This window comes from Numenius arquata, chromosome 23, assembly GCF_964106895.1.
Source record: "Numenius arquata chromosome 23, bNumArq3.hap1.1, whole genome shotgun sequence".
NCBI classification, from domain to species: Eukaryota; Metazoa; Chordata; class Aves; order Charadriiformes; family Scolopacidae; genus Numenius; species Numenius arquata.
This window is the reverse complement of record NC_133598.1, coordinates 5,754,240-5,767,748: the sequence shown is the minus strand read 5'-3', so window position 1 is coordinate 5,767,748 and position 13,509 is coordinate 5,754,240. Positions and strand designations below refer to the sequence as shown.

At 44.9% G+C, this 13,509-nt stretch overlaps 1 protein-coding gene across 2 annotated transcripts in view; it reads right to left on the bottom strand.

Moving 5' to 3' along the window:
- Positions 1 to 13,509, bottom strand: part of SKAP1 (src kinase associated phosphoprotein 1) — a 157,278-nt gene that overhangs the window by 133,736 nt on the left and 10,033 nt on the right. For both annotated transcript variants that reach the window (XM_074162788.1, XM_074162790.1), the window contains exon 3: positions 4,975 to 5,000. In XM_074162788.1, the coding sequence (XP_074018889.1) occupies positions 4,975 to 5,000 (26 nt within the window). The remainder of the gene's footprint in view (positions 1 to 4,974; positions 5,001 to 13,509) is intronic.

The following is a 13,509-nucleotide window of genomic DNA, read 5'->3' as shown; positions in this document are numbered from 1 at the left end:
ATGATAAGGGGGAGCTTGGTTTCTGGTTTGAACACTCAAAATGCAATAGCAACAGTCTCGTACTTACACATACCCCTTGATTTTTCTATGTAGATATGTAAATAAAAATGTAAATACCCCTCCATACAGCCCTTCCTAGAGCACAGACGTTTGCCTCCTACCTATGACATTTCTCCAAGCAGAGCGTTCTGTTCTCTCCTATAATCGTTACTTGCCTCCCAAAATTTGTGCACAATACCTTAGGTAGCAGAATAATTTATAAGTCCATGTAAAAGCAAAGCTGTGCAGCTGCTCAGAGTTTGCAAAACTATGAAACAGGAGGGATTTTAATGCAAAAAAAAAAAAAAAAATACTGTCTCTACATAGATTAGTTTGCCCAGAATATAATAGATACACACAGGCAGGGAACTGCACACTCGGAGCTGCAGGAAGCAAAGCTTCAGCGCTGATAAAGGGACCTGTCAGAAGTGTTGATACTAAAGCTTTTCTTTTTTTTAAGTTAAAGAACATATGCCTTTGTGTATATTTTATTTTTCATTAATTAATTCTCCGTTCCACACACCACCCAAACACATCCTGGGCTTTACAAGGCGTTCTAACAAAAGTTTTTTTGTTTTCTTTTTGTCTCTGCGTGTTATGACATTTCCAGGGTTGTAGCTGGCACTCATGTTTATAGAGCAGGGGCATTCCACGCATGGCGATAGAATAGATATTTTAACAATATGTTACAAATATTGTCAATTCGATATTTTTTCCCTTGCGTTTTCAAACACATCATAAATCTAGCCTAGGTTTCTGCGTATGAACCCTGCTTACCACTGAGCTGGAGACTCTTGGCATGAACGCAAAGAGGGTTTTTTATAAATAAAACTTAGTAAAATCACTACGCACTCCATTAATTCAGGAACACTCTGCCTCAGCTTCAAAGGGGATCTTTACAGTAAAGATGGTGTTTTTGCTGCTTTAATGATTTGCTACTTGTACTTGTCATAACTACATGAACCAAATATGCAATAGCAGGGAGCAGCGGTTTGGGGAAACGCACAGTTCCGTCTCCCATCCAGCTCCGCTTCAGTTCAATTCAAGAGATTCGAGGCTTTATATAGAAAAGCTACTTCATAAATCTAACACTCGAGGCCTTTGTATAATGCCAGTTAATGAAAGAAAGCTACACACGTGCCCCGGGTACGTACATACCTCCTGCGCCGCTACGACATCCAGCCCCGAGAACAACCAGCGACCCAGGAAGCCCTCAGCGCCCGAGCCAAAGCAGGGCCCGTGGACGTAAAACGATATGTACTTCATCTAAATAGTATATACTATGAGATAAGTGGCCTAGCAAGACTTTCCACACTGTTATTTACTTAATCCTTTTACGGAGCATGAAGGCTCCCAATTTTTAAGTCATGTTTTATCCCAGCTTATCCCTTACCCCACCTCCCCTGCCATATATTTATGTTTTCTTCCTCCTACTTTTGGGAGGTGACATTTTCTGGGGTTAAGGCACAGAGCCAGGAGAAGCAGTAAATCTGGACCCAATTCCTGGACACACCTGTAGACGCTCTGGTACCTTAAGCACATTTCTTGAACCTCACTTTTCCTAAACTTCATAAATGGGAACTATCCCCACTCTCTCATATATTTTGAGAGCTTATGAGTAGTTTAAGGAACACTACTATTCAGCAAATACACACGCAGCACTTCAGAGAAAACCATTTGGGATGAATTTTTGATGGAAAACTAAAAGTGTTATCATAAGCTCAATGAAAATAAATCTGGTTATGTTCATCTCTTTGGGGTTTTCTTCAAAACTAAAGTAAAAAGTCATCTCCTACAACTGTGTCCAGTGTGAGGGTTTTCAGCGTGAACGAGTAGGTGGAAGCCGAGTTCCCTGTTCAATGCCGTGCTCAGGGTTCACCCATCAGCAGGAAGAACCAGGTACCCACAAGAGGATTTGGAGGGACCCTTCTTTTTCAGCCCCAGGATGGAGCCCTCAGCTGGGAAGGCAGAGCCACATTTTCTCCATCTCTGAAGGTCTGTGTCTTCAAGCAGAGCGTCACAGAGCAAACTTGTGCTCCTGAGAACATCAAAATACTGTACAGACACCAATGATTTAATCTAAGTCACTTCTACCAGTGACCATGTTTTCTTTTCACACTTGCCCATCCTTGCACGTCTTTTGGGTTTGGGAATGGAGAGGCTGAAACACACCAGCGACAATAATTTAGTGCCAAGTCCTATTCCAGCAAAGCCAAACTTTCAGCCTGACCCACAGCTCTCGTTTAGCCACACACGCACCTTTTTCTTCTGTAATCCCTCCTTTTGCATCTCTCCCTGTCCCTCCGTTCTCTTCCCAAATACTCATCTCTTCCCTCCAGCCTCCCTCTCCTCCCATTTCACACCGGATTCCCTTGCAGTACCCCAGAACGGCCTCTCGCCGCTCCCTCAGACCACATGTTCCTTCTAAACCAAAGCTGTTGCAGAACATCTCCCCTGTGCTGAATTGTGAGAAGAGACGGAAACAGCGGAAAGGGACTTGGGGGAGGGCTACGACTGACCCAGGTCCTCTCCAGATTTTCTTTGCCAACTTTCCTTAGCTCCCTTTCCACAAAGGGGAGGTTGCTGCAAGACAGCAAAGGCATGCATGCATAAAATATATTAAGTGTATAAAATGCTTCACATAGGCAGGCAGCCCTCCTCCAAAAGGAAATCCAAGTCACCCTGGGGCTCTGCTCACCTAAGGAGCAGAAGGCAAAAATAATTCGCAGCTACACATTATGGTCAAGAACATCACCTGGTGCCTATGGCTTGGGCACAGCAACTCATAACTGAACAGAGTGTACGCTGCAGGATATCTTCCTCAAACTGCATCCTCAGGAGCAGACCTACATTCCAGTTTCAGGTACTGGGAGGTATCAAGACCAATTCGATTCGTTTCGGCCAATACTGGAAACCAGCAGGTTAGGATAGCTGGAATCACTGAGGTTTTGGTCTTCGGAGGGATTTCAGCACAGCTCCGAGTTCAAGGAGCACAGCTGCCTTTCCCAGCCATGGTCACAAGTTGTGTTTAAACCCCTTTAAGAAAAGCTGTTCACTAGGTATTACAAAGAAAACCCCAAACCTTCCTAGAAGAAGCCTTTTCCTTTGCCACATCAGCCTGTTATTTAAATGCACTGGCAGTGCAGCTAGGCAGCTAATTCATACCTGGTTTTTGCAGTCCTCTTATCAAATATGTCTAGGCACATGAGATTTATTTTATTTAAAACCAAGCCCCACATTGTCATTCTCCGGCTCTTTTCCATTCAGCACGCACCAAGTTCTCATCACCACCTTTCCTTCCCCCAGCAGGGTATCACAAACCAGAGCCGAGGCTCTCAAGGTGATGTCCGAGCCCCTGTTTTCACTCCCAAGTTGTCCTGTTTCCTTAAGTACATTTTTTTTTCCCCCCAATAGCATAAGTTCCCAAGATGACATAGGGACACGTTTAGAGACGCCTACATACCTGAAGACCCAAACACTCGCACAGGAATTCCTAGCAGGCATTTAAGCAAGCCAGGCACTTCATTTACAAGTCTATACATAGTTCTACTAACCAGTCTTCCTCATATTACTTAGGCTTCCAACTCTATAAAAGAATAAAGAATATTTCAAAAGAACAAAAGCATCCCTCCTCCACCCTTTAAATTGTATGAACTTTCAAAATTAAAAAAAAAAAATCTAATTTTGAGCCCTTTTATGTGTTCTAATCCTCTCTCTTCTTTTTTTTAATTTTGAACACAGCTGTCTGTTGTACTTTCTCAAATGATGCCAGATGCTGGGTTCATCAACCAAACGCATGAAAACAATGGTTTGAAAGCAATTAGAAGCACCGAGGCTGCACCAAGGCTCATATTAAAATGTGATAACACTGTTCTAGTGGGAATTGCAACGCTGCTGCATTTCTGACATTTCTGTGCTGCCAGACAGACAGGATGTGCTGGAAGTGGGCCCTGATCGAGGAGGTAACATACTGGAATTTATTCCTGGAGTAAATGAAGGATTAGCTGAGTTGGAACACTCGCAAGGATTTTTATTACAGCCCCAGCTCCCATCTTGTTTGAACACCGGCAGATCCTGCTCTCTGTACTTGTGTATCGCAACCACTATTTAAGGAAAAAGGGCGAATCTTTAAGGAAAAAGGACGAACCCACCGAACCACACCCCGCGGCTGTACCCAACGCCCCAAATCAGGGAGCAGAGCTGAGCTCCACCGATGCGATAGAGTCAAAGGAGCTCCAGGTCAGCTCCGAGGAAATACATATCCATCAATTGCCCCGAATATGCAGAAGTACCCACTGACACGGCTTGTGACCTGCAGGCACCCTGGAAAGTTTAAATCATCACCCGCGTTATTGCGGAAATGAAGATCAAAGTCACAATCAGAGTCTCCCAGCTTGTTAACAGACATAACAAGAGATGGTCACGGTCCTGAAAAATTTACAGCCTGACCATTTGTCTACACCTGGAGGTTGATTCAATTTCAAGTTTGGGTTAACATGAAGCAATGAGACCGGAGGAAGCCTGCTGAAGGTTACCCAACAGTCTTCACTCCCAAGTCAATGGCCCATGGGAATACACTGGCCTTTCTGAACTTTATTAAGCCTTTTCTGGAGACAGAAGTTTTGCAGAAAAAAATTTCCTGCACTAGTCCAAGACAATAGTTTATGTCAGCACCGCAGTTTTGTATTACTTGCTCTCAGGGGTAAGGAGAAATGGATTTCTGCTGCTCAGAAAGGATTCTAACCCCAACTCCCGCTATCGCCCTCACTACAGCTTTGCCCCTTTCCGCCCCAAAAGCTGCCACACACAGCTATATATTCAATTTAAGCTCTGCTCCTTGTTTGCATAGAAAACGCCACACACATCCAGCCCTTCCCTGCTCCCCAAGCTCGTAACAGTGAGGACTCACCCCTCCTTCCCCTGGTTCCCACTCACCTCGGGATAGAAATTCCAAGTGGTACCTGAAAGACCAAAAAAAGAAAAAGACAGACATAAGCATACATTATTTTCTTAATGATTTGTTCCAGCCTGATGAATAAGTGACAGATGGGAGAATTATGCCAGAAGTGCTGCCAGGAGCTCAGCGAATGGTCACCACACACATTTTATGCAAGAAGCTTCAAGAGGAATCACGAGTCCTACAGATGCAAACTGGTCCCTGCAACACCCTCTGCTCCCCAGGGAGCCTCTCTTCACTTCTCCCCCTCTTGAAGGGTTCCAAAGGCTCCCATTAGAACAGGTCTCTCTCTCCAAATGCAGAGGTTTACATGACCTTTTGCTTTGCAGCCTTAACAGCCTCTAAAGGTCTCTTCCAACCCAAAGTATTCTACGATTCTATCCTATGACTCTTTTCTTAACCTCATCTCACCCCTTCCCTTACAGCAGCTCCTCACAGACTGCCCAATACTGGCCACGCCAAACAAAATCCTGCATGATTTCTTCATCTCTCACGCTTTGGGAGCATCTTGGGCTGACAGAGACATTTTAATAAGGGAACAGCACTGGCAAGTTTTGGAAACAGATCGAGGACTGGGGATAAACCACAAAGTGACCCATTCACAGGCAAGATGTGTAACAAAAGGTTGGTCTATAGGCATTAGTGGCAAGAATCCAGTATGTAAAAATCCAATCAATTTGTTTCCTCATTAAAAGCTTTCATGAAGAAAATGATTTAACACAAACATTCAAGCTACTGACACAGATTAATTAGAAAACAACAACAGAATTCTGATTAAGGGCATAATATTTGACTTGTTTGCTTTGGACAAAAATAAAAAATAAGAAATGTGCACAGACAGAAGAAGCTTTCCTGGGAGAATGGACTCGGTGAGAAATAACAGCTGCATTACATTGAAAGAGCCACACCACTGTGTTTTGTGGTGAGAAAGGGTGGCAAATTTCTCTGGGCCTTCAGATGCTCTTGGCAGTGGTCCCCCATTTTCACAGCAAGCTCTTTCCCATCCATCCTACAGCAGCTTCACCTTATCTCTCAAGCCCAGAGAAGCGACACCACCTGCCCAAGGTCAGGGGAACCATCACAGCCGCTCCATCTTTTTGTTCCCAATCAGCATTAACAGTTACTCAACATTTGCTTTGAGAATTCAAACATTATTCAACCTTTGATTTGAGAAATCTCTCCTCCCTGGGCTGAAGCTCTGCTCTGTGAGAGGTACCTGCGTCCCCACCGACCCCCCAGGTCCAGCATCCCCGAGAGTTGAAATACTTTTGTCTCCTGAACAGACAACGACTGCGAGACAAGGACAGCAAAAATCACTTCTTGTTTTGTGAACTTTTGTCTCTTGTGCTTGAGAGACTGTCCTAATCTCCCCTGAACATGTTTTAGTGATAACATTTACTGCACTAGGACCAAAATGATTTTCTGTCACTTCTAATTCCAGTTCAATAAAAGTATAAGAGCTTTGTTTCTAACCTCTGTCATTTTTAATACAGTAAAATGGTTTAAAAAAAAATGTAAAATTGAGTTCCATTTCCTACTGGACCAGCAAGCCCATGTTAGCTTCACTCTGATCAAATTTAAGGGGGGGGGCAGCAGGGGAAATACCAAAAAGATGCTTTTCTTTTTTTTTTAAGCATAAGGAAACAGTCAAAAATTCTAATCTCATCAGATCAGGATGTGTCTTTAATCTCATGCTTTGATCATTTTCACTCTGGAAAGGCTTAAGCAGAGAATGAAAGTTAGTTTAAAAAAAATCTAATCGGGAGTGGGGGGAAGATGGTCTTGTTCTTATGGAAGATGAAAGAGTAATGATCTAATTCCTTCATCTGCCACTGACTGCATGAAAATCTTGAATAAATTACTTATCTCGAGAGCTTAAAAGGCACCCGCATACGATGCCACAGTATTTCCAGTATGTTCACTTAGAGGATTTCTTTCTTTCCCCCGATGTTTCGTACATGCCTAAGAGGGTGGGGGAAGGATGACTTTCAGCATCGGTGTTTCCCCTACCCCTTCCTACAGGTAACTTCAGCCTTAGTTAATCAGCAATTTATATTTTCACAATTTTCAGAGGTGGCCAGAATAATTTTTTGTTCCTGCATTACCCAATAAATGCAATTATTTGGGCAAAATGCCCATTTTTGCTTCAACAACCTGGGTAGCAAATAGGGCCAGCTCAAATATATCTATAGCCCCGTCACATGCTTATGGATTCAGAATAAAGCATGTTCCTGCGCAGCAGAGGAGGAGGAACTCAGCCAGCAGAAGCAGGTTTGTCATCACGGGCCATCCTCCAAAGCACAGAGCTTGAGGCCAATTCCGATTTTTGTTCCCAATTAAGACAGCACTAACTGACAAGCATGTTACGCCTTTAACATGCATGATCTGTGGGTAACAGGCAGTTACACAACGTTTCGTTCTTTAGCTTTGTGGGAGGTTTACCCTGAAAGACACAGTCCAATCATTTCTCCCAGCAAATAATTTAAAAAAAAAATTACAATTGCTCCATACACTTTCTCCCTTGAGCCAGACAGTATAAATTAGAAGCCGTGGGCTTAATCCTCATTCAACTGCATCTTTCTTTTGGAGGTTACTTGCCTTGGGATCAGTTTGACATCTTTATCTTCAAGAAACAATTTTCAGATTTCACAGACAGCCAGAGTAAAATCTTCTCATTCATTTTAACCAGAAAGTTTGGGAATAGGTGATATATGTTGTCATGCCTTTTAAGCACCTGATTAAAAAAGCCCCTGCCCACCAGCTGCGGGTGGAATCCCCCAACAAGAGTACCTCTTAAGGCAAAGCCTAGCAGAGTTTTCAACCAAATAGGAAGGTCCAGTCTACATCAGACCCTAAGAAAGTGGAAGGAGATGGAGAAAACTCTTGTCAAATCATTAACTAGTTTCAGCCAAACAGCCTCACAAAGGAATCTATAGAGAATTTTGATGCAATATGTAAAGCGAGGAACTAACCCAGAAATATCTGATTTCCATTACAAAGCCAAAGAGCGAGTGTTGCACTGCCAATTCTTTAACAAAAGACATCCCAGAAGTATTTCCCCTGCGTGGTTCACAAGAACCACCCACCTCTCACCTCATCGGTGCATATTTCGGGCTAGACAGGAAGAAGCCACAGATTTGTTCTGTTGGAAACACAAACTGTTTCTCATGATTGTGTAGCCTTTGAGGTTACACACTCAACAAGCAAACATCAGCGGAGCTTGCTTTTCTGGAAATGTTTATGTTCTTTGCTCCTGAAAAACATACAGATCCCAGTGCTAATTCATCAGGCTCCTAGTAGCAGTGTCTCCAACTGGACCCAATCAAAGTTGCAACTCAACTGTGTAAACAGACCTCAGAGGGTGAATTGCTATGAGAAAGAGTAGAAGAAAACGCTGTTCATAGAATGGTTTGGGCCAGAAAAGACCTTAAAGATCATCTCATTCCAACCCCCTGCCCTGGGCAGGGACACCTCCCACCAGACCAGGCTGCTCAAAGCCCCGTCCAACCTGGCCTTGAACCCCTCCAGGGATGGGGCACCCACAGCTTCTCTGGACAACCTGGGCCAGGGTCTCACCACTCTCACAGCAAAGAATTTCTTCTTAATATCTCATCTAAATCTCCCTCTCTCAGTTTAAAACCATTCCCCCTCATCCTATGGCTCCCCTCCCTGATCCAGAGTCCCTCCCCAGCTTTCCTGGAGGCCCTTTAGGGACTGGAAAGGGCTCTAAGGTCTCCCCAGAGCCTTCTCTTCTCCCGGCTGAACATCCCCAGCTCTCTCAGCCTGTCCTCATAGGAGAGACTGTTGTCACATTGGAAAGGGAAACTGAGTCACAGAGCTGGCAGGTTTGCCAGAAAACCTCCTTCTCAACAGGAACCCACTCCCCTTACAGTCTGGAGCCAGAACTAACGTTTCTCCATATCTGGTCTGGAAGGCCCAGAGTCTTCTGCTGCCTCCCCACAGAGCCAGGACTTAGTCTTCAGAAGTGAAGGATGCTTCCAAGACACACCAGACCTCGATCACAGATCTTATCCTGGCACTGGTTTGTAACAGAAGCCGAATTGGAAGCAACCCCAAGAGCATCAGTTCAGCACTTGCGAGTTCTCCAAATCCTACCCCTCCTACCTGTCCTGTAGATGGGTTCACCTCCAAGAGAGTAGAGCTTGCTTTTCATAGCTTTTGCCCAAAAGCAGTCACCTCCTGAGGACAGTGATGCTGCCAAGCCCGAGCAAGCAGGACTCCTTTTCTCGCAGATGCAGGGCTACTAGCAAAGAAGTTGCTTCAATACTCCTATCACCTCAGCAGCAGTGTTTAAACCTAAAAAACCCAGAAATAACCCTTTTTGTTCAAAAAGGAAGGGAAGATTAAGCCCTGGATTATGCAAGGATGAAATTCCCCCTCAGATCAGTATTATTGCTGCCACACTAGGTCTAGATTTGCCCTCTGGCATGAGCACAGGACTCCTGTTTTCTTGGAACACTGAGATAATTTAGTTTTCTTCCTATATTTCCAACCTCTACACAGAACTCCAGCAGCAGATCTACCCCAGGCCCCTAATCCTCTGTTGCATGGGGAAGGGGAGGGTCACAAATCCCATCAATGCTCAGAAATCCAGTAAGACACACAATTAACACACCCACTCCTCCCATCCACAACTTGAGTTTGCCGATCAGCGTCCACTGCTTCCAGCAAATCCCAAAGCCGAAGGAGTCAAACCAGATCCATTTGGGGCTAGAAGCAAAAAGTGCTGTCTGAAATCTTACGGTCTGTATTACGCAGGGGGTCAAACTTGATGGTTATAATGGTCTCTTTGCAGCTCTGAAGTCTAGCGAAGCCTAAACCCCACTTTCCTCTCAGACTCAATTTCAGCAGGAACCATAAAATAAAGTCAGGTTTCAATCAAATTTCCTGTATTTTCCTGTCCAATTAAGAACACTAATATCACCACAGATGTTATTAAATTAGATATTTCAAGACAGTCTAATTTGTTTGGTGCACAGTATTTGTTGGTTTTTAATGTTTGCAAAAAAAAAATTTGAAAAAAAAAAATCAATGCTGTACAAGATTTCAAGCAGGAAAAAAAGAGATGAAAGTGGGATTGGGGAGCTCACCATTAGCAAAGTCGGTTACAAACCACTTCAAATGCATTTCTCGGTTAAATGTTACAGAAGCAGCAGCAGCTACGCAAAGACTCTGGTTACACAATTTCAATCATTTACAGTCCTCAGGTTTCAGATTAACAATGCATTCACAAGGAAATGGATGGGGAAACGGGGGTAATTTTATCAGCTGGAATGGAAAATGATGCAAATTACTGAAAGGAGTCGAACCCAGAAGGCACCAAACTGCATTACTGGCAGAGTGAATGGCCACATTCACCCCAGGTATAAGAGCAGGTAGGATACGATAACAGCTGAATTGAATTTGTGTCCCCACCACACCGTATCTTAACACAGGAGAATTCCTTCCTCAGCACTCCCCAAAAGGAAGGGGGGGGGAGGAAAATCCCCTACCGAGATTACAGACTAAATTGGGAACATCCTAACAGAAACTTTAGCAGACTTTAAAAAGAAATAATCACCGCAGTCGGTATTAAACTTGACTGTTGAAAACTAAAGGAATGCCTGCGCTCACACACACCCCGGCGCAGATGTACTGGTGCAAGGTGGTGAGAGGCTTTAGATCTCCATTAACACCAGCTGGTGCAGCGCACACTCACATGTCCCCAGGCCAGCGCTCCCCCCACCCCGAGAAGGGCCACATCTCCCCTGCAGAAAAGTTTAAAAAAAAAAAAATTACACAACTTGAGGAGCTCATTTTTAGGACAACAGGCTTCGGATTCGCATTTTCTAAGTGACAGGGACTTGCTTTTATTTTTTGCAGAACAGATCTGTATTTAATGGGCAAAGTAAGTGTGAAGGAAACCCTGCTCAGCAAGATCGTTTCCTTGCTGAGCAAATAAATTTCAGCTCTCTGAAGAACGTGAAGGAGGAGAACAGCACTTTGCCTAATTAAGGACAATGTGGTGGGGCTACAGTCCAGCCCCAGCATTAATGTGCTGAGCTCAATTATCTGCCCATCAGGTCACATTCTTAAATTCCTTTTTATCTTGGTATCACACATTATTCAGCATAATGAGTTGAATATTGGTAGGAATTACAGGCAGTGCATTTACACTAATGAAGCAAAATTACCCTGAAATTGCATTTTCTTTAATTTCAATCTTAAAACTTTAAAGTAAGGTTGAAAATTGAAGTAATAAGTGTAGTTAATACAGTTAGAAGTTTATTAAAACAGGCCAAGCAGGCTGTTTTAGACAGATTTTTGGATATATTTCCATTAGTGAATGTTTTATAATCCTACTCTAATACCTCGGCACAGAAAGGATTACGTTCAGCCTAATAATTAGGCAAAATTCCCCTGGTGTTGGAGTAGCTACAGTTCAGCTACACCTGTAAACCAATAAAACCAGTAGCTTACTGGTTTGTGACAGCCTGCATGAACCACGCATGACAACAGCCTGCTGAGATTCGTAGCACGGCCTCAAGGATGCCCAAAGCAGAGGCAGTCGCTGTGTTCTCTTTACCCTGACACTTCCATTTGGGGTCAAACCACCCCATTTCAGCTCCAGCAGCCAGTGTGGGATTTCTTATTGACGGTAACACTGTCGGGGCCAGACGTAGCAAAGCACCCAGCAAGAACCAAGTTAGGGCATTACCTAAGTTTGGTCCCCAAAAACAAGTATTTCTGTGGTTCAGATTGAAACAGAACATGGAAACAGGTACCCAGGCACCGGGAGCATCAGGGACCCCCTCTGTATTCTGCATCTCCGCACCAAGGGCGAGCGATCTCCAAGCTCAGAGGCTGTATTTATCTTTCCGAATATAACACGCTCCTCTATTTGTGACACCGCACACAGGTACCGGTGTGGCAGCAGAGCAACTGTGGAGCTCCAGGAAAGACCTTGGCTCCTGCAAGCTCTTTAGCAGGCCAGGACATCACCTTCTCATGCACAAGAAGTTTCACCGCAGAGTTAAAAGACAACATGCAGAGTTTTCCCCACCGATAGCACAGTAGCAGTGTTGGGAATATTGCCATAAACTTTGAGAATTAGACAATGAGGCAGTAAAATGAGGTTTCACAGAATCACAGAATATTTTTGGTTGGATGGGACCTTTGAGATCGAGTCCAACCAACAACAAAAAAAAACCCACCAAAAACAAACAAACAAAAAAAACCCAAAAAATCCCAGAACACCAAAACCAAACCAAAACAAACACCCACAACCACACCCACCCACAAACAGACACAAACCTACAATCTCGGGCACTAGAGCATGCCCTGAAGTGCCATGTGTACACGTTCCTTAAATCCCTCCAGGGATGGCGACTCCACCACCTCCCTGGGCAGGCTGTTCCAGGGTCTGACCACTCTCTCAGGAAAGTCATTCTTCCCAGTATCTAATCTAAACCTCCCCTGCCCCAACTTCAGACCATTTCCTCTGGTCCTGTCATTATTCCCTTGGGAGAAGAGGCCAACACCCACCTCTCTACACCCTCCTTTCAGGGAGTTGTAGAGGGCAATGAGGTCCCCCCTCAGCCTCCTCTTCTCCAAACTAAACATGCCCAGTTCCCTCAGCCTCTCCTCATATGACTTGTTCTCCAGACCCCTCACCAGCTTGGTGGCTCTCCTCTGGACACGCTCCAGCAGCTCAATGTCCTTCCTGTAGTGAGGGGCCCAGAACTGAACACAGCCCTCGAGGTGAGGCCTCACCAGTGCCCAGTACAGAGGCACCATCACTGCCCTACTCCTGCTGGCCACGCTGTTCCTGATACAGGCCAGGATGCTGTTGGCCTTCTTGGCCACCTGGGCACACTGCTGGCTCATGTTCAGCCGGCTGTCCACCAACACCCCCAGGTCCTTTTCTGCCGGGCAGCTCCAGCCACTCTTCCCCGAGCCTGTAGCGCTGCATGGGGTTGTTGCGACCGAAATGCAGGACCCGGCACTTGGCCTTGTTGAACCTCATCCCATTGGCCTTGGCCCATTGATCCAACCTGTCCAGATCCCTCTGTAGAGCCTTCCTACCCTCCAGCAGATCAACACTCCCACTTAGTTTGATGTCATCTGCAAACTTACTGAGGGTGCACTCAATCCCCTTATCCAGATCATCAATAAAGGTATTAAACAAGACCGGCCCCAAAACTGAGCCCTGAGGGAGACCACTGGAGACTGGCCACCAACTGGGTTTCACCCCATTAATTACAACTCTCTGGGCATGGCCATCCAGCCAGTTTTTTACCCACTGAAGAGTACACTTGTCTATGCTGTGATTCGCCAGCTTCTCCAGGAGAACGCTGTGGGGGACGGTGTCAAAGGCCTTACCAAAGTCCAGGTAGACAACATTTGGGGCTTGTTATCCAGAGGTGAAGAGCCCGGTCTACGCTGGAGCTCCTGCTCCTGGTAGGAATGTCGAAAAATGGTGCTGTGTATTAGTTATGAGTAGCAGGATTGGG